Source organism: Pempheris klunzingeri, chromosome 1 (assembly GCF_042242105.1).
Source record: "Pempheris klunzingeri isolate RE-2024b chromosome 1, fPemKlu1.hap1, whole genome shotgun sequence".
Lineage (NCBI taxonomy): Eukaryota > Metazoa > Chordata > Actinopteri > Acropomatiformes > Pempheridae > Pempheris > Pempheris klunzingeri.
The window spans coordinates 17,983,661-18,004,821 of record NC_092012.1 but is presented as its reverse complement, the minus strand read 5'-3'; the positions used below and the strand labels follow the sequence as shown (position 1 = coordinate 18,004,821).

The window sequence follows — 21,161 nt, the reverse complement described above, 5'->3', positions numbered from 1 at the left end:
AGAGAGGACAGCATGCATTTGGACTCTTCAGTTTGAGCCAGAGAGTCTGGGGAGTTATTATTATTTTTTTTTATGCTGCCTACTGTGATCAGTAATCCTCTCTGTATTAATATGGCTTCTGATTGATACAGCAACCTTTCAGCACCAGGTAGCCGCCAAGTGGAGCCCACTAGGCTGACATATGGTGCGGAAAGTGGAAGAGGAGTTCAATGTGTCACCCATTCACAAGCCTGGATTAATTGCTTTGCTGTTTGGTGTCAAATGCCTTAACTAGCTTGTTTTGTAGTGCAATACACTGACATTGACAGATTTTCAGAAGGACTGGAATGAGGAAAATCTCAATATCCAGCAACAATTACACATCCATCGATGGCCCTACCTCTCTCACAGTGGTTCCCAACCTTTTTGAGTTGTGACACCTTAAAAAGAAGCAGTGCCTACTTGTGATTCCTTGTTGAAAGCTACATATATCTATGAGTTGTGAGCTTAATTTACAAGACCATTTCAGTATTTCACAAGAAAAAAAGTAAAGATTTGCGGAGCAACAAAACGAATGTGAACATGTTCTTTATGTAGCAGAGTGCATGTTCCTCCCCCCTCTCCTGTTAATCATTTCTCAGATTTATTTTGTGACAAATTAATGTACACGTACACACTGGAGTTTGCACCAACAGAATTCAGTTTTGTTCAGTGTAATCACAGCTAAAGTCAGATATGTTTAGATAAGCTTTATTAAGGTTGAATGGTTGAAGACTAACATGATTTAACTGCTCAACCCTCAGGTTGTGTATTTTTTATTTTTGGATTATTTATGTAAATTATAATCACATGTGGATGTTTCAAGTGCTATTCATGACTAATCTCTTCGTGTGTACGTGTGTTTGTGTTTGTGTGCACGCTTTACAGATAATTGACGAGGAGGAAACACAGTATATGACCAACTGCCCCCCTGCAGTGACAGAGAGCACTCCTCGCAGACGTACCAGCATCCAGGTGTTTTGGACTGCGCCCCCTAGTGGCTCCGGCTGTATTTTTCTTAAGTATGTATACAGCAGCTGATGCTGAGCCTGATGGGCAGAGGCGAGTCCTCAGCTCAAACGCTTAAAGATACACTATGCTCTACTGGCGGAGCATTCACTCGGATAAACAGGTTTTTGTACTTGGTGAGCTGTGATTCATTATGTTAACTTATAAGAGATCTGGCACTGTGTCGAGTGAGGCTGCACCCATTTGTCAAGATCTTAAATGGAGTTTTTTTTCAGCCTGGCTCAGGGTAGATTTGATTTCTGATTACTGCCTGCTGACTATTTTCTAAGAATACATTTAGATGGATAAATGTGTTCTTTCTGCCTTCCAGGCAGCCACGACAGGGTCATCAATGAAGGCAGATTAAATACCCCTCTGTAGACCACAAGCAACATCCTCCGATCTTATCGTTAAGTTTAATTTAACATCTATAAAACACTTTTGACAAAATATAATATAACATATATGATATAGTGTAATATAACATTCATGAAGGTAGTATAGCATGACTGTTGCATTGGACATTTTTCTAAAGTTAGTTATCTAACTTCTATTCATTTTTGTCATGCAGAGTCACATGCAAGTTTAAGCCATTTAATGTATAGTACTATTGTTCTCAGGGCTCGTGAGCTGTGCTACCAGCACATATCAAGTCGACATGTACAGCTACTCTTTTTCATTACTTTCCTTCCCCCGAGCAGTGTTCAATGATGAATGTCAAATTTCCATTCCCACTTGGCTTCATAAACTATTCATTACCTGTATTAGTTATACGATTGATTGACACCAATCACTTCTGTCCACTGTGTCCTGTGGGCTTACTTGGATGCAGAAGTACAGTCAAGTTCAGCTGAAGACAGATCGTGGCAGAAATGTGTTTATCAATGTAGTACTGTGGGGAAGTAATGAGAGGACAGGAGGTGAGAAGATACTGAGGGACTGTGACTCACAAGGCCTACTGATCAATGCATTATTAAACTGTTTACGCACCCAGTCGATTCCTCTGCTGCCTGCTTTGCATCTCCGCTGTTCCTCTGCACAAAGGGATAACAAAAAGGGTGCATTTCTTAGTAATGCATGTTATTATGTGAGTGCCACAGAGTGTGATGAGTTTACCTTTTTCTGTGTCTCTGTGTTTTCAATTTCCCTTGTCCTTATCTTCATGGAGTGTCCTCATGACCCGTGTGAGCTTTCTCATACTCACACTCGTGCGACTCTTCGCTGTGGCCTCCTCTCTTTTCATCCGTCTCTTCTTTTTCATCTTCACTGTGGTGTTGTCATAGTTTTCTCACTGCAGGTCATGTTGTACAGCACTTCTGCTCCCCTCATAGACACCAGTGGGAATTTAATTCAGTTAAGCACATGGACAAAGGAAAAAGTTGAAAGTGTGACAGCCTAGACAGAGATTCTGAAAAGTGTAGAGATGTGGATGTAATACCAGGGCGCAGACAATAGTGGAGGGAGAGAGTGCGAATGCCTCTAAAAATTGTGATTACAGTGAGTATTTGCCACTGTTCTTCTCTCTACCTGGAAGTTCTAAAGATGGCAAGGTTTTTGTACGCCTCTGTGCTGCCATATGACAAAAGCTTAATTGATGTAACTAACTGACAAGTGCAAGCGCCATCATAGCAGATACCAGCAAAGAAACATGGGTACGTAAACAATCACGTACTGTGCAGTCAACAAATACGCACCAAGAGACACAATGTGATAATTGTATTATAGATTAACATAGAAAGGACATTTTCATTCCCACCACAGGCAGGGTAAATGTTTGTACTTAATTTCATTTTGTATCCCAAAAGAGCTCAGTCTGCCTGCTTGTAAAACATCATGGGTTTAAAAAAATGACATCTGGCCATGGAATTAGAAGTGCGTGTGTGGCGTGTGTGTGTGTGTGTGTCTTTCTGTTTAAAAGCTCCTGAGACTCAAATGTTATCCCAGGAATCGTGCTCCTCCCGAGTGGTTTGCTGCAGTATAATTGATGGGCAGCTGCTGTCTTTCAGATGGAAAGTCTGAGCTTGGTGGTTTGGTTCAGTCTAAGGTTGTTCCATGATGATAGGGTCAGGCAAAGATGCTCATTCAAACTCCTGAACCTAGTGCACTGGCTTTGGAAGTCTTACCATCGAATCCAGTTATTTTCAGTATTTTTTTATATGCCAGAATCAAGTCACGCCAAAGTTTCCTTCACTGTGTCTCGCTGGTATCCCACTCTTGTTTTGTGAAAATGTGGGCTTTACATTGAAGTTTTAGTGGGTGTTGTGGAACTGACCCCTGCATTACTAAAATCTTGTTTTTGCTGGCTTTCAGTGGATGACTTTGTCAGTCTGCTGCAGTGGCACAGACACATATTCAGTACAAAGAACAGAATCCAGGAAGTCCTGCCTGATGAATTATCCTCAAGTAGTGTACAGACCACCATGGAAAAAGAAAACCAAGGCACTCCGTCTTCAGGTGAGAAAAAGATATTGTGAGTTTAGTCGCCGAGCATACATACATATACAATATATATGTATAATATATGTTTTTCACCCGAAGATGGAGTGCCTTAGTTTTCTTTTTCCTTGCTGGCCTGCACTACTTGAGGATGATTTATCAGTCAAGACCTCCTGGATTCTTTTCTTTGTATTTTCACCTGCCTTATTAAATAGCACATATGCGTCGTCAGTCATATGAGTCGTCAGATCCATGCAGTGCTTCCGCCTTTTGTTATAAAATGTATTCAGTACACTTTGACATCACTGTTAGGTGTGGATACAGGTGCAACGGCACACTCCTGACAATGTCCACAAGTGATGATGGGTGCTGGGTCCCTGATCAGATCTAATTAAGTTTAACTTTCCTTTGAATCTGTTATCATCATTCTGAAACTGTACAGCTCTCAGTGGTGGCTGAATTAATGTTGACAACCTGTAGCTACAACCTGATAATGAGATGAGCAACTGGCATATGAACTGTTGATTAAATATTGTGTATGTCGTTATAATCGTTATTTAATTGTATTTTTTGTCATTTACGCAGTTGTCAGTTCCTGGGACATGTGAGCCTTGTCCGGTAAACGCACAGCCTCCCTGCATCATTGACAGTTGTCAATGTGAATGATAAAAAATAATGGAGCTGGGAACCACAGTCGCGTGGGTGAAAATCACCCGACGTTAGTGTTTTAGGGTTAAGTAGCTTATTTTTCAAATGCCTGTCTCTCCATATACAACTGTTTAGGTTAGATTATCTTAATACACAGATATGCATAGCAATTTGAATTGGAAATGTTCCTGGTATTGGTGTGACACAAGCTAAGTAATTTCTCTGAGTTGCCTCTTTGTTGGTCTTACTGAACTACAAAAACACGCAGTCCACTCACAGTTGTACTGTGGTATTACAGAGTGATGCATCGTTTAACATTTCGTTAATTATTAAGTATTAAGTATTTTGTTAGTGAGTTACAGTTAATTATTGGTAGTGATATCAGTTATTTTGACTGGCGAATATAATATATAAAGAATATAATAATAAGAAGCAGCTTCTTGAATGTTTTGCTTTTTGGCAATATGCCATTAATACCATTAATGCTAACAACTGTCTGATATGCTAACTAACATTAGCAAACAAGGCCGTTGAATAACATTATTAATTTAAATGCTATAAAACCAGCAGCACTCAGTGTTTACATGAGTAAATACGGGTGTCCAACTCAGGAAGCAGTTAGCTAAATCACAGATGATAGCATCCTTTTGCCGACTCTGGTAAAGACGGAGCTTAAGAAAGATAAAGATATTCAATATTTGTTAAAACAAAGTTAGACGTAAACACCATTCAATTAATTGAAAAAATTACATGATTATTTATATCAGTAGTTAAAGGTACATTTTAATTGAGTGTTACAAAAAAAGTGTCTGACTGAGGAAATGGGTAATGTTACAACTTATGTGTTAACTTTAGGTAGCTGTTGAAGTTACTAGCTACCGTTAGTTAGTGTCTTTATTTTTTACTTTTTTTGATGGATTTAGCTCTAAGTGAGGTCTTCCACAGAGACTAATCCATATCTAACATCTCTACCCTTGCGTTTTTCAGAAAAGCGAAAAATAGGACACACCCGTCAGATCTAAACAATGTGGGTATTTGCTGTTGAACTTGCAGGCTTCATACGCAAACCATCACTGTGTTTTTTTCTTATTCTGAAAGCTTTCGGTGCTAAAGGAAGTGTGGCCTTAGCGAAACTACTGAAAGCTTGACAGGCCGCTTACGTACGATTGGTTAGTGGCCGCTGTAGAGAGCAGCTTAGCGACGGGTCAAGAGTGTGAAATCTTGCTTGGTGTTCCCAATTATTACCCGTTATTAGTGGGGCTTTTCCTGCTGCTATTTGCTAGAAATGGTAGATGAATGGATGCTAAATGCTCTGAAAATGTAAATCTTGGGATTGTAAATCTCCCCATCTCCCTTCATTTTTATGCAGACTGTAATTTAGTCAGTATCAGATCTAATCATCTTTGTTCTAAATCAAATGTTAAGCTTTATGTCTAATTGGATTGAAAATAACTGGCTTCCACTCTACTAATTAGATGGCACTTAATGATAAAATCAAATATGACCTGAAATTGTCAGATTTCAAAAAGTGGAACTTTAGTCAGGAGCTATTGTTCCCTGTGTTTAGCTCCATCCTGGTTGTTCCACAGAGCCAAAGTAACATCAAAATAGAATCCATATATTGCAGTCACCACTGAAGATGCCCCTATCTCTTATCTTTCCATTTGTAGGTAGGAAGCAATTTATTTGTCATCTTGCTCTGGCGTGCGATATGTTGGTTTGTGCAACATATTCTGATGGGCTGTCTGAGTCAGACAGTGTGTCAGTGATCACATGGATGTCACAACCACATGCAGCTGTCAGAATCTGTTTATCTCCTTCAGCACAATGATGGGACAGATCAAGGAGGACTTCGACGGGACGCAACAGTCAAGCACACCCATAGAAATTAAATGTAAATACATTTGCTTTTGTGCAGGGGATTTATGCATTATCTGGCATTTCTATTTTTTTTCCGGAAGTTCTGCAAGAGATAGAACAAATGGAAATAATTTTATCTGCGGTTGTAGCAGGAGCAGGCAGAAGAAAATGAGAATTATTTAATCTTTGGTTGTAGCAAGAGCAGACAGAATAAAATGAGAATTTATTGTCTTGTTTTACGCATCTATTGGGCATGCAAATGGAAATGTAGCCATAGAAAGACAAAAATCTATCAGACTAACTCTTTTCTTTCTGCTTTTTTTTGTCTCTTTCTCACTCTTTCTTCTCTCTCTCTCTTTGTTAAGCTCTCACACATGCATACATACTGCCTGTCACACACACACACGCACACACACACACACCCACACGCATTCAAATCAGTGCACTTTTGGGGTGATTGGGATCGTTGGTGATGTAGATCCGGCAAAGTGAGATAGAATTTAAATTGGATGTTAAATAAGCATTACTCTGCTTGATTGTCTGGGCAGCTCAGGAAAGTGGGCAAGCAGTGAGGCAGAGTGTGCTCCTCTCTCTCAGGGAGGTATGTGAAATAGGGGTGAGATTGAATTAAAGCGTGGACAATTAGAGATGTGCTGGTGGTGTCGCTTACCTTGAATCATTTCATCCACATTATGAAAGGCCGTTTTGGCCATAAATCATACTTGCTCTCTCGCACATACACTAATACTCGCCCAGTAGAATGCATGTGAGACAGTGGAAGGGTGTGTATGAGAAAGAATGATATTTTTAGGAGAGTGAATCATGATGTGCTTGAGCGAGATTTAAAATACAGAGCGTGTATAAAAGATTGTACGTGTATGTCAGAGAGAATAGTGTTGTGTGTGCGAGACAGAACAAATGTGCGCTATATGTGGAAGAGTGTAATTGTGTGTGTGAGCATATGGTAACGTGAGAGAGAGAGGGATTTTTTTTTGTGAAAAGGAATGGCACTGTGTGTGGTGGCATGTAAGAGAGTGTTTAAATAAAAAGGTACTGTGACTGAGAAGGAGGGCAGTTGTGGCTTACAGCCTCTTGGAATCAAATAAAAAGCTGTAAATAAATAGTGAATCTGCTCATAATATGCTGAAAGGCCAAGTGGAGGAATATTTCATTTAAGACACTTAAGACAACTTAATTTTTTTAAAATTTGATACTTATTTCTGATAATTTTCCTTCTCATTTGTGAAAGCCTGTCAGAAATGCAAATGTTTTTACCTTTTCAATTAAACTGTGACACTCAGCTATTCTTAATCACATATACAGTCTTATGAGAGTATGGTGATGAGTAGAAGTGTGGGTACTAGGATATAATAGTGTGTATGTAACTAGTGTGATTTATATTATGATTCACTTTTAGTTTAAATCCATCATATTCCTCCTTGCAGCGTGCGCGATATGACCCTGCACAACCATCTCTGTTTGAAATGGAAGTCTTGCAGCGATTTCCTGTTGTTTCCCTCTTTCAGTAGAAGTCTCATCTTTTGCTCTCTGATCTTTTGTTATTTTTCTTTCCATCCATCTCTTTTTCATACACACTGCTTGCATTAAAAGGGTAAACGAAGCTTTGAAATACCGACAGTGACAGAACAGACAGCGTCATGTCAGTAGATGTGTATCACTGTCATTCACTGTTACCGTGGAGATGTGGACTGTGCAAATTGCTATCTCCCAAACCAATCGATCGGACCTCGCATGCGAGAGCCACACATACGAGCACATTGACAATTTCCGAGTGATCCAAACCTGTTGTACGACTCACATACATTCTTCCGTGCTGCTATGATGCGTTTATATGGATGAATGTGGTGTTTTCATATGTCACAGAATTGGACTAAAATAAGTAAAATGAAGTTATAGCCACATGCATCATTATCATCATCGTTGCTTGGCACTTTACGCTTTAAGCTTTTATTTATTTAATTTATTTTAGGATTTTACTGGCATTTGATAACTTACATATTGCAGTAGTTACCAGGAAAACCCACTTCGATAGGTGCCTCAGGGTCTTTACACAGGTCTCTGTCCAGGATCAGCAAGGATCAAATCCCTATGAGGCCCAGTGTTATGTTACAACACGCATATCACTGTCATTCACTGATACTGTAGAGATGTGGCCTATACAAATACCCATCACCATGTGCATATGTTCCATTTATACAACTGGCTCATCAGTATACTTCTCTATAAAATTGGAATTCTGTTCAGTGAAATGAGCAGCCTTTGAGTTTTTACACATTTTCTGTCCCTGTGTCACTACGTGTAGATTCTTGCTGTGGGGACTGCTTCTGTGATCAGTTCAGCTTAGTTTGATACTCCAGAGTAAATGGTATCCAAACAGTCGAGCTGGATGGCACCCACCTGGATCAGACCTTACCCCAGCACCTCCATCCAGCTCCTCATTGTGGGGCTTCATTCCCATGGAAACCTTCCTGCAGCCATGGCTGGTGTAAAAGCCTGGTGTTTGTGAGGAAGTTAGGTGCCTGGAGGCTTGTTTTCTGATGTTGTTTTCTCAAGTCTGCTGGCCTCTGAAAAGGTTTGTTTGTGGCTGATTTACATGTCAAGGCCCCTCTCAGACCTGTGTTCCCTGCCACCCAGTGGAACAAGCTCTTAGACAGCTCAATCTAGAGAAGCTTCCCTCTGCCAGGCCTCACATTTTGGGGAGCATTACTGTTCGTCTGTCAATCAGTTCTTATCGACACAGTGCATACCCTTCTATACAGTGTGTCTGTGCATATTTGCTTTACAAAGTGCCATTCTTCAACGCAAAAAATATTCTTTTAGTTGCTCTCTTTCTCTCTTTTTCAGTTTTTCTTCAGCTTTTCAACCTCTCATTTCTATGGACGTGTATATCTCAATGCTGATGCATGCTTTTGTGGTCTTTGTATGAGACATTGAATGCCTCCCTCTGAAAGACAGCAATTTCCCCGTGGGCTCTGATACCTGCTTTTTGGAGTATTCTGAAAAAAAAAACAAAAAAACAGGAAGATGATTATGAATAACTCTGCACCTGTTCCATCTGCCACAATCCACTGTTCAGACTCAATCAGATCTCCCAAAAGCCAAGATTTTCTGCTTTTCCTGCTGTCTGGTGTCTTCTCTCTCTTTTTATAACCTCACAGCTTCTCTAAATGTTTCTCATCTTCTCCAGTCTTTTCCTGTTGCATCATTCACCCTTACTTTTGCCCCGTGTGTCTACATTTGCACTTGCTGCTGCCCCTAACAAACGTCACTCCTCACTGCCTCTGTCTCTTCTCTTTCTTTCTGTGTAGGGCAAGCATTGTGCAGAAGCGGATCATTTATTTCCAGGATGAAGGCTCACTCACTAAGCGAATGTGTGAGAAAGGTAAGCTTCTTTTATTGACATGGGATAAATAATTTACCATGAATTTCTTATTCCTTCAATCTCCCTGCTGGTACTCTATATCACTCCCTACTGATAGTCTCTTTTTTCTCTGTCTTTTTTTCTTTCATTCTTGATTTTGATGCAGGGACTTTTCTCTCTGCTGTTATGCTCTGGCATGTGAATGATTGTAAATGAGTGTAACCCCTGGCTGTGCATGACATTGGATGCCACACTGAGCAACACATCAAAAGAACCCTGCTGCACATTCTTCCCTTTCCTCATGCCCCTTCAGCTCCCCACTTTCTTAAAACACCCATCTCCTGTATGATGGGCACTGCTCTCATGCGCTCTTTATACTAATGAGCAATCTATGCCGATCTCATGGTTTTCTGGCTCTTTTTCTTTTCCCCTCCTCTCCCCTCCCCTCATTTCTGTACAGAATCACTGTATGGAGACATTACAGATAAACCTCTGCTGGAATGTTGTGCCTGTGGAACAGCAAAGTACAGAGTCACCTTCTTTGGGAACTGGTCAGAGAAGATTCATCCCAAAGACTATCCACGTGAGCACAAACTCCTCCTTCTCAGCTCCAGTACATGTTTAAAGAATGAGTCTGGTGATGTCCTCTTTTTTTTTTTATCGTCAAAAAAATCCTATTAAAAGACATAAACCAGCAGCAAATTGTATCGTCTGTGCAGCCAAAGCCTGTTATTGTTTACTCCATAGACTACCATGACATAGACCTATGCTGTTTCAATGTAAAACATGGGCTTTGTTGTTTATTTTTAGCTGATTCCACTTACAGTAAATATAAGTCCTGAATATGAATGATTTGCATTGAGAAACAGCACCAACACTTTGTTCATTTTGGTCTCTTAATAGGATTAGTTAAAATTAACAAAAATCATCAGCCTCATCCTGTAGACTTGATTGTAGCCCCAAAAACTCTACCGTGTGCTCCTGACATGTGGGTGGTTTATCCGCCAGACGTGGCTCTGAATAGTAATCCTGGTGGTGAGCGACAGTATAGTACTATTGTTCTGTGTAATGTGTGTATAACCTTGAGCCACACTATCAGGATGTGAATGGACTTAAGGATTACACTGGCTCTCTTGTCTAAATCAGGCTCTCGCTGGTCAGATCAATACACTGATTAGAGTGGAATAAGATAAACCCTGAGATCGAAAGGAGCCCTAATTTACTGTCTTACGGAGGGAGCAGTTGGTATGTGACTCACTCTCACACACAGATACGCAAACACACACCTCACAGATAGATCAATTTATAAGAGGATAGGGCAAGCCGCGCGGTTTCTGTTTCATCCCCACTGGTGGGATGCTACAGTTGGATTTCTCCTTGCACAAAGTCATATCCTAGGTAACCAGTTACTACAACACTGCCCTCATATTATTCACTGACTGCAGTACAGTAAGTACATGTTGATCTGTCCTTATTTGAGTTCAGATGATACTTTTTTGCTACAAGTAAACTTGGTCTGACTTTTCCTTTCTGGTGCAAGTAGTACTCGGACATTTTACGCTGCTTGAGATGTGCCACTATGTCTCATGCCATCCTGCTATTTTTAACATATGTCCTTCAATTGCAGGAGCCTTAGATCATTGTGGTGACACACATTCTGAGACCAAATAATTCACTATGAAACAGGCCAACCTGATTTTTTTTATTTGCCGACATGATAACCTTGACACTTCTATTTTCTTATTCCCCTTTGTCCCCACTGTAAGTCATGCAGCAATGCATGGCTATTCAAGCCGAGCAACGGCAGCTCACTTGGACACAGGGAGCACTTCAAGACAGAGGATGGCCTGGTTGTCAACAAAGACTATTTCATGGGGTTAGCAGAAAGAGAAAGAGAAAGATAGAGTTTAACATTCCTTTATTGACCAAATAAACCTCATCATAGCAAATTTCCTCTCTCGCAAGGGAAGCAATATATGGAAGTCTATGCTGAAGACATACAGTATAGACCAAAATGACAGCTGGCTTCTATCTCCTTTATTCTTTGCTTAGCCAACACCTTTTTCCCAATAACAAAATATAAGTTTCTTATGATTTCATATGAGGCTTGTGATCATTCACAAACACATTTGCCATTTCTTTGCAATAGTCAATACACAGTAGTTTAACTGTCTAAGCATCCGACAATACATACAGCAGATGTGTGTCAACAGGGCAAAGCTGTGCCCAACATGGGCACAGCTTTGCTGAAGTTAAATGCTTGATGCTGGAAAAGCACAGTTTACTCCTGTCTGCACCAGCTGCACAACAATCTTATTGACCTTTTCCCCAGAGATTTTTTCTACTTAATCAGGGGTCTGTTAAATTGACAAGTATTGTTCTGAGGTCCAGGAATGCACCATAGATCAGAGAATCCTATTAAGCTGTAGAGAGAGTTCAAAGGGGCAGTTACTGCCTTAGCCTTATAAAATTGTACCAGGTCATTAATAAATGCTATGTAGCTATTAGCACATATAGTGTCACTGCTCTTTTCCCCTCCCTTTTATCATATGAAACACATTTTCACAAATTGAAGAAGGAAACCAGCCACAACACTGGTCACAAGCTCTAATCCCTACCAAAACTGCTTTAAAAAGGAGGAGACTTTCTCCAAGTTATACCCACCTTTGAAGTAAACCAATACTGCCTCAGCCTTAGGTGAAAGAACCCAATGATGGATATAAAACTGCTAACTGGAGCCATAATTTTAAAGCTATTTAGTTATCGGCAATGACCTCCTGCCTGCCACGATCACACATTTATGAAAGCTGGAGGCACAAATGGCCTTAACATTTCATAAAGGACCATCAACAAAAGTATTAAACACCTATGTTTGAAATAATCTTGACAGTCAAGACAAAAATGGATTGAGGCAGGTAAGTTGGGGAAAAGGCATCCTCTGCTTACCTAAATCCTACCATTTCATAAAGTTGCTTCCATAGTTAGAAAGGCAGAGAAGCCTTTAATGATCAAATAAAGGAAAAGAAATGCCCGAAAAGAAGGGATTTATTATTTTTTTTTATCATGGTCCTCGCTACATGCAAGGCACCAACCATTTCTACTTCAAACAACTACAAACATTCAGAATTCCAAAATAAACTTGTCTCCGACTTCACATGAAGATTGAAGTACTTACAAAAATGAAAGACCATCTGGAGCCTTTCCTCAAATTAATTTCCCAGCAAAAGACAACAGCTTTTGGGCCATTCTAACCATTGCTGAGATGTTACCCTAAACAATCTGCTTTGCCAGATTTGGGCTCAACATGGATGGATGGACAGATGGATGTTTGGAAGTATGAAAGGGACGAAGAAAGGAGAGCAGGAAGGAAGGAAGGAAGGAAGCAGAGTGGAGTTAGAGTTCAGTGCCATATCTTAACAAGTGAGCGTCCGACAGGCGCATCACATCGCGTAACATCGAACTCTGGCTGTCCATCAAATATACGCTTCTGTCATATTGTAAACAAACCATCCAACTACCAGCTGCGCACTCAAGATCAGCCTGGAGATGTAACCACTCCAGTAAAAGATGAGCGAGTACTTCCTCTCTTCCCACGTATATACTTATTAAACTGACGATGCTTCATATTGTGATTTGTAGACATTTCTCAGACTGGAAATGCCACAATCCAGCCAACAACAATAGTTTGTTATTGTGGACGTCAGCTCTCTGTGACCTCTCTCCAGCCAGCTGCCTCCTGATTTAGGAGAAATGGAGGTTTAGAAATGGAGGTATCATACAGATAACTCCTCATTGCAACGTCACCAATCAGCTGTTCATTGTCCATTATGGCGCTTTCCGTACGTCAGAAATAGAAACCACGCATCCGACTAAAGTTCAGGGCAATCAAGCTGATTTAGTCTGCGATGCTTCGCTCGTGTCGCTTGCTGTTAGGAAATGGTGTAATTATTTGGCTGATCAGAAGATTGTAATTGGAGAAAAAGAGAAGAGGTTTTCTGTCATGGAAAAAAAATCAATCACTCAGCTCATGTACAGAAGCTAATGACATTATCTAACGCTGAGTAATGAAGAAACAAAGCATGTGTTTGAATAACAGAACTCTAGATTGGATACTTTGATATACTCCAACAGCTTGAGCAAAAACACCCAGCACTAACCTCCCCTCAGCTGACCATTTTTCAGCTTGGAGCTCTCAAGGTGCTTCTCTGTAAACTGCAAGGCAGATGAATGTAATGCACCTGAAGCACAAAAGCATTTAACAAACCCATTGCCAGCAATAAGGGCACCTTTCACTGCTAAAAACACATCCAGATCAGGCCCTAAGAGATGATATTGACATTGCTAGTTCGAGTTCCTCAGGCAGGTTGTTCCAAATCCTGGTCATCATCAGTCTTTAACCAGGACACTGGAAGAGTTAGATGGCAGGCTTGAAGAATGAGAAAAGATCAGAAAGATTACTGGATGCCAGGTCACATAAGCTTTAAAAGTAACAGAATTCTAAAACAAACAGGCAACCAGTAAACAGATGCTGAAAAAGGAAAATATCTTCCCTCTTCGTAGGTCAAAGTGAAAACTAATTTGGATTAGAACAAGGAAGCAGACACTACAGACCTATGGCAAGATTAAATGAATGCATTTCTATAGCTCTCTGTGCCATAGAGTCAATGCAATTCATGTTCCAAAAATAGAAAAAAAAGGAAAAAACTTGCATTGGCTACAGTAAATTAATGCTCATGACTCCAAGTTATATTGTGTTAATTGGCCAAGCAAGCACAGGTTGGATATAACTGTAAACATCCCCAAAGCCACAATTAATGACCTTTTTAGTTGAGAATTTGACAAATAATTATACACCTTGTACTTACTGTAGTTAATAGAAGTTACAATTGTATAGAGTACAGTGTCATTGTTTGGCTGACTGGAGGTGTGTAATCATTTTAAGAGATGTCCTCTGCCATGGCAAATGAACTAACCAAAGGAAAGAGTATACTAAGTATAGGAATTCTGCAAACACAGAGATTAGATTATCAGAGCGATTAATCTTCAGGCTCACACTGGGAACCAGCAGAAGTCAGAAAGGGTGACTTACAGAACTGCAGCGTAAGGGTTCTATTTAGGGCATAAAAACCAGAGACAGACCTATGCCCTATCTGAGTGAACCTCACCTTGACCAAATAGGTAGTAATAATAGTGTTCAGACAAAAGTTGTTCATGCAAAGGATTCTCTCACCTGGCACAACAATGACCTTCGATCTTCATTAGTAGCAGTGAAAAGCAACCAAAGTTTATATCTTCAAAAAACTCAAAGGACCCAAGCATACATTTTATGTTGACTGGGGCTTCTAAAATCATCACGGTGCTGTGAGGGTGATGTAGCTGGATGGATCGTTTACATGACCTGTAACCATCAACAGGGATCAGTGCTTGATGAGCAGCTGTCCTTATGGCAGGGATTTAGCTACCACTGTCTCTGAGTTAATTGTGTGAGGCTATAGCAAACTTGAGCTTTAACCTCTCTAACCTCTGATGGGTTGCAGAGGTTAAGTGCTGTAACCTCTGATGCATCATCATGAATTGCTGCATTCGCTGTCTGCTTACAGGTACAAAACAGATACAGAGCTCCACAGTGCCTTTGTCCATATGTCTCTTGGGCACCCACACCTTTGCTCAGCAAGAGAGGTAGAGAGAGAGAATGAAAGGATTCAATATTTTAGTAATATATTGTAGGTGGTTTGCAGCGACAAGGAATCATTTTTAGACGGAAGCAAATCACCATTTGTCAGTAAAATGTTGCATCATAAGAAGTGTTGGTTCTGTCAGAGTAATGTACCAATCAACTGATGGACCACTGGCATCTCAGGTTGGGATGTCCAGCTAATGAGGTGTTTTATTGTCATATTTCACCAGGTCGTGCCAATCACTGGTCAGCCATCATTGGTTCCTCCCACTCAAAGCGCTATGTGCTGTGGGAATACGGTGGCTTTGCCAGCGAAGGAGTTAAGCAGGTAGCTGAGCTGGGCTCCCCGGTCAAAATGGAGGAGGAGATCAGACAGAAGGTAAGATTAACCAGAATAAGGAGATGACTGATGCACTTTTCTATATAAAGTTGAAGAGAAAAGAATACAAAATTCAGGGTCATTTAACAAATGCATTAGTTTATTGATGCAAATATTCAGCTTTCTTTTCTGGGAGTATCTCAACTAAAACTGGTAAAAAAAAATGTGTTACATAAGACCACTGGGGCCTCGGAGGATGAACCAGAGTACACACACCTGAGGTCAGTATGGGATGACTGTAGTCAATGTTGCTTTGACATTGTTGTCCAGATTGATTAGTGCTTTCAAGCATCTATGCTATTCTTAGCCTGCTTCTACATCAGCTATGTACACTTAACCAATACAGAGGATCTGGGGGAGTACCTTTGTAGGACCTGATCTGGATGTTAAAAGAAAAGGTTAGAAGGAGATTTCACTTGCTGGTGTGTCATGAAATTAGGCCAATCCATACATAACTCTAAAACACTCAGCTTTAAATTCTTCCATATCAGTTCAACTTTGATCAGACTTTGGGCTTTGGAGGTAGCATCTGCAGGAGGTATTGCTGTATTTCCTTCATCAACCCAGTTCATTAGTAATTGATTCCAACCTGTCTCCCCTACTGCGCCCAAGGGAAATTTTCTCTAATTTCACTTTTAGACTGCCTTTCACAGCTTCCACCTTCCTTTTACATATTACTTCATAATTTTTCCCCCCTATATATATATTTCTTGTATACTCTACTTTTCTTGTTCTTTCCCCACATCCTTGGCCTCTGCTCTCTTTATTATTTCTGCAAATAGCATGGTATATTTTTCTTCTATCCTACTTCTCCATGGCTGTCTTTCTCACTCTGAGAATAACCCGTGCTGGCAGAGCAGATGGCCCTGCAGAGTGCTTATTGTTGGCTAATATTGAAGGACCTGGAGTCACAGCAGATAATGAGAGCATAGTGTGAGCAATAGGGTCTCTGTGTCGTTGCCGCCTTCCCACAGCTATTACAGCAGGCTTCTTTTTTTAGTGTCATTCTCATCTCTTGGCCTGGATTATTAGATTTATTTTTTATTTATTTATTTTTAAGATTAGACCTTGGAGTGAAATGGAACTTCATTTGATTGACCAGTAAGTGTGCTGAAAAACAACAAACATTTATTATTAATTTTTAATTAAATGTTAAATGTGTTTGCAATTTCTAGAGCTCATGAATTAATTTACCCACATAATCGATCATATACAGTGGGGCAAAAAAGTGTGTGCAAGTTCTCCCACTTAAAAAGATGAGAGGCCTGTAATTTCCATCATAGGTATACCTCAACTATGAGAGACAAAATGAGAAAGAAAAAAAATCCAGAAAATCACATTGTCTGATTTTTAAAGAATTTATTTGCAAATTATGGTGGAAAATAAGTATTTGGTCAATAACAAAAGTTCATCTCAGTACTTTGTTATATACCCTTTGTTGGCAATGACAGAGGTCAAACGTTTTCTGTAAGTCTTCACAAGGTTTTCACACACTGTTGCTGGTATTTTGGTCCATTCCTCCATGCAGATCTCCTCTAGAGCAGTGATGTTTTGGGGCTGTCGCTGGGCAACACGGACTTTCAACTCCCTCCAAAGATTTTCTATGGGGTTGAGATCTGGAGACTGGCTAGGCCACTCCAGGACCTTGAAATGCTTCTTACGAAGCCACTCCTTCATTGCCCGGGTGGTGTGTTTGGGATCATTGTCATGCTGAAAGACCCAGCCACGTTTCATCTTCAATGCCCTTGCTGATGGAAGGAGGTTTTCACTCAAAATCTCACGATACATGGCCCCAGTCATTCTTTCCTTTACACAGATCAGTCGTCCTGGTCCCTTTGCAGAAAAACAGCCCCAAAGCATGATGTTTCCACCCCCATGCTTCACAGTAGGTATGGTGTTCTTTGGATGCAACTCAGCATTCTTTCTCCTCCAAACACGACAAGTTGAGTTTTTACCAAAAAGTTCTATTTTGGTTTCATCTGACCATATGACATTCTCCCAATCCTCTTCTGGATCATCCAAATGCTCTCTAGCAAACTTCAGATGGGCCTGGACATGTACTGGCTTAAGCAGGGGGACACGTCTGGCACTGCGGGATTTGAGTCCCTGGCGGCGTAGTGCGTTACTGATGGTAGCCTTTGTTACTTTGGTCCCAGCTCTCTGCAGGTCATTCACTAGTTCCCCCCGTGTGGTTCTGGGATTTTTGCTCACCGTTCTTGCGATCATTTTGACCCCACGGGGTGAGATCTTGCGTGGAGCCCCAGATCGAGGGAGATTATCAGTGGTCTTGTATGTCTTCCATTTTCTAATAATTGCTCCCACAGTTGATTTCTTCACACCAAGCTGCTTACCTATTGCAGATTCAGTCTTCCCAGCCTAGTGCAGGTCTACAATTTTGTTTCTGGTGTCCTTTGACAGCTCTTTGGTCTTGGCCATAGTGGAGTTTGGAGTGTGACTGTTTGAGGTTGTGGACAGGTGTCTTTTATACTGATAACGAGTTCAAACAAGTGCCATTAATACAGGTAACGAGTGGAGGACAGAGGAGCCTCTTAAAGAAGAAGTTACAGGTCTGTGAGAGCCAGAAATCTTGCTTGTTTGTAGGTGACCAAATACTTATTTTACCGAGGAATTTACCAATTAATTCATTAAAAATCCTACAATGTGATTTCCTGGATTCTTTCCCCCCATTCTGTCTCTCATAGTTGAAGTGTACCTATGATGAAAATTACAGGCCTCTCTCATCTTTTCAAGTGGGAGAACTTGCACAATTGGTGGCTGACTAAATACTTTTTTGCCCCACTGTATGCCTACCCAGAGACCAGTTACATAAACCAAGAGGGACAATCCTCTGCTTTGCATAGGTAGTTTATGAATTGTGAGCATTATGTACAAGACATACAACAGTTGAACTGGGCAGTGCATTGCCCTTTTCTTATCAGCAGATACAGGGAAATGATTCATAGGAAAAAATGAAACATTTTTCTCACCACCTGCGATCACACCATCACCAGGTGAGGCATGGCTCAAGCTGTAGTTATCGAGAATAATTGCTCAATAGTGAAGGGGGATTCTCTGGCACAGGAATGCTGGGTGATGATTACAGAGGCGATCAATATACATCCTCATTAGTCTGATGCTAGCAAGCTGCATGTTGAATAATCAGCCTTTGACAACACTCTGTACGTGGCTTAGGTAGCATTTATGTTTGCGTGTTTCTTGCCTTTGTGTAAGTGGGACACCCAGTATGATCGTACTGCAAACAGGTGATTGTATACACACACACACACACACACACATATATATATATATATATATATATATATATATATATATATATATATACATATTCCTTATGGTTGACATTCACAGCTGCTGTGATACCGAAAAGCTAAAAAATCTTTTGTTGCCTCAGACAACTACTGCACACGTTCATTGTATCCACTTTTGTACAGCTCAGACAACACACAGAGTCTGGCGATGCCCTTGAGGTAAGGAGGCTGGGTGAAGGAGGCTCCCTCTTTTGAGCCGCCCAGTGCTTCTCGGTAAACGCTGACACAAACAGAAAGCTGATTCTCTTTTGTGTCAGGTTGGGGCGTCAGGGGGAGCAACTAGCGATGAATGCAAAATTGATATTCATAGCCAGGCTCCACTCCAGCCAAGGGGTGCGCTGATGGGAGTGTTCATACAAAGTTTCATTTGCAGAGCCAAGCAGGCATGCAGACCGTGCACCCATGTGTGCACACAGGCATACACACACAGAGCCCTTTTTATCCTGCTCATGTCGATTCAGAATGTGATGGCTTTATTTTATTTCGGAGTTTGGTGCTCCTTCAGAAGGGTGCTGCACCGCATGTGTCACTGTTAAACTGTAAAACGACAGCTGACAGTTGCAGTATTTTGTACGTTCTTAGAATTCCCCTTTTAGAAGACAGTTTTTACATGTTGAAAGGAGATGTACGGATCAAACATGCACAATTTTCTAAATTTATGTTATCCGTTCCCTCCGAGCATTCTGCTTGGCCTGCTCATTTCAGTGAAAATATGATTGCACATCAGAGCCTCCTCAAACACAGCCTTCACCCACACAGTCTCAGCACCTCTGCACCGCACACAAGCAATCATGACACCATTCCACTCGTCATAATTGAAAGGACCTGAGATTGTAAGTGTGACCATTACGGCCCTTGTAAGAATTCATATATTGAAATGAACAACATAAACCCCTAAAGAGTGGACGGAAAGGCGCTCGGCTTTGATTTATGATTGCTTTGATTTATGCTTGTCGCCAAAGATGTAGATCAAATGTGGAAAAAAGTGTAACCTTCTGTAATAAGTGGATTATCTTGAATAGGCGATATGTCTTCAGGTTTAGTGCATCCAGTAGTTTGAGTCGGTGAGTTACAGAATGTCATGCAGATTACAAATTGTGTTTCCAGACTGTAAACAGATGTGCAATACTGTTCCTTTTGCCAAATACGAATACCCTTATCAGAGGACATGGCAGCACGGAAACGCAGCCTGGGTCCGTTGTTGTTGTCCCTCCTTTCATGTCTGAGGTGATTTGTATATGCATTCAGTCATTACAGAAGCTCAGTGTGTCACTAATGAGAAGTTTAATGAGACTCTCTCCATGGACCAGCGGCCAGGGCCAAGGCCTCAGACGGATTATGAAATCTCCTATTTCCTCTCGCAGCGTGGGGCGTTTTTCATTATTGCACAGTGCGGATGCTTACGGAATCCTCTATTATCCTGAGCTCAACAGCTGGGACACAGAGCAGAGACGACACGACTCAGGCTGGAGCCAGAAAGAGACATTACAGATTAATGACAGTAAATAGAGATCCATGTCACTCGATATAGATGTGGTCTTTTGCCTGTCGATTGCCTGGCATCTCTTTATTTTTACAAGGATACATGTGCAGATGATACTTTCACGGATCATCTCAGTGACTCCTGGGACACCCCTAGATTCCTTTGTGAATGGAAGACGCCACTCAGGGGAATTTCTGAGCAAACAAAAGTTTTCAAATTGTGCTTAACTAATGCCAGTTGCTACCTGTTTTTCTTTTTTTAGCACAGTCAAATTACTGTGTTGAAGAAAGCTCTTTCACAGTGTATAAGGAGCATCAGAGGTGTCTTGCACATTTAGTCTGCATTGTTAGCAGGAGAACAACAGGTGTTATGGACTAAAATAGCTTGTTGTTTATCGTTCTCCTACTGCTTCTCTTTCTGTGCACCTTGCAAGGACTCAAATGATAATTTTGCAGTTCAGTTGTCGAGAGAACACTAAGGTCTGCCATCTGTAAGTGGGAGGCCTGCAGTCAAGAGCGTGGGTAGAGAATAATACTGTAGATATGCAGGTTCCTCTGGGTACTTAACTCTCACTGAATGAGCAGGTGTTTACATGTGTTTCTCTTTGTACACAGAGAGTTACTTCACAGCCACTCTTCCCCATGTGTCTGCGCTTTTAATTACCTCGTGTGGTAGCACTGACCATAAATCATAGATCTTGTCAAAGGTTAAGTCTGAAGAAATTATGTAACTATTTAGTGCAGGCTGAGGGAGAAGAGCTACTGTCTATTGTATTGATCTTGGAGATTGAGGGGGGTTTGTGTGAAGGATACAGTGAATTTATTTTGTTTCATTTAATCACACCAATCAACTGGAACTTTTTCCTGATTCCTTTTCTGTTATCTCTATCTGAGGAATGTATCCCAGAGTGCCTTGAGACCAGTGACTTATGCCGTAGCTGG

General features: G+C 40.9%; 1 protein-coding gene across 1 annotated transcript in view; it reads left to right on the top strand.

The window, feature by feature from the left end:
• spon1a (spondin 1a) overlaps positions 1-21,161 on the top strand; it is an 81,826-nt gene that overhangs the window by 4,810 nt on the left and 55,855 nt on the right. Inside the window, exons 3-6 of the mRNA XM_070836237.1 lie at positions 907-1,040; positions 9,300-9,373; positions 9,813-9,935; positions 15,260-15,408. Coding sequence (XP_070692338.1) covers positions 907-1,040; positions 9,300-9,373; positions 9,813-9,935; positions 15,260-15,408 — 480 coding nt within the window. The remainder of the gene's footprint in view (positions 1-906; positions 1,041-9,299; positions 9,374-9,812; positions 9,936-15,259; positions 15,409-21,161) is intronic.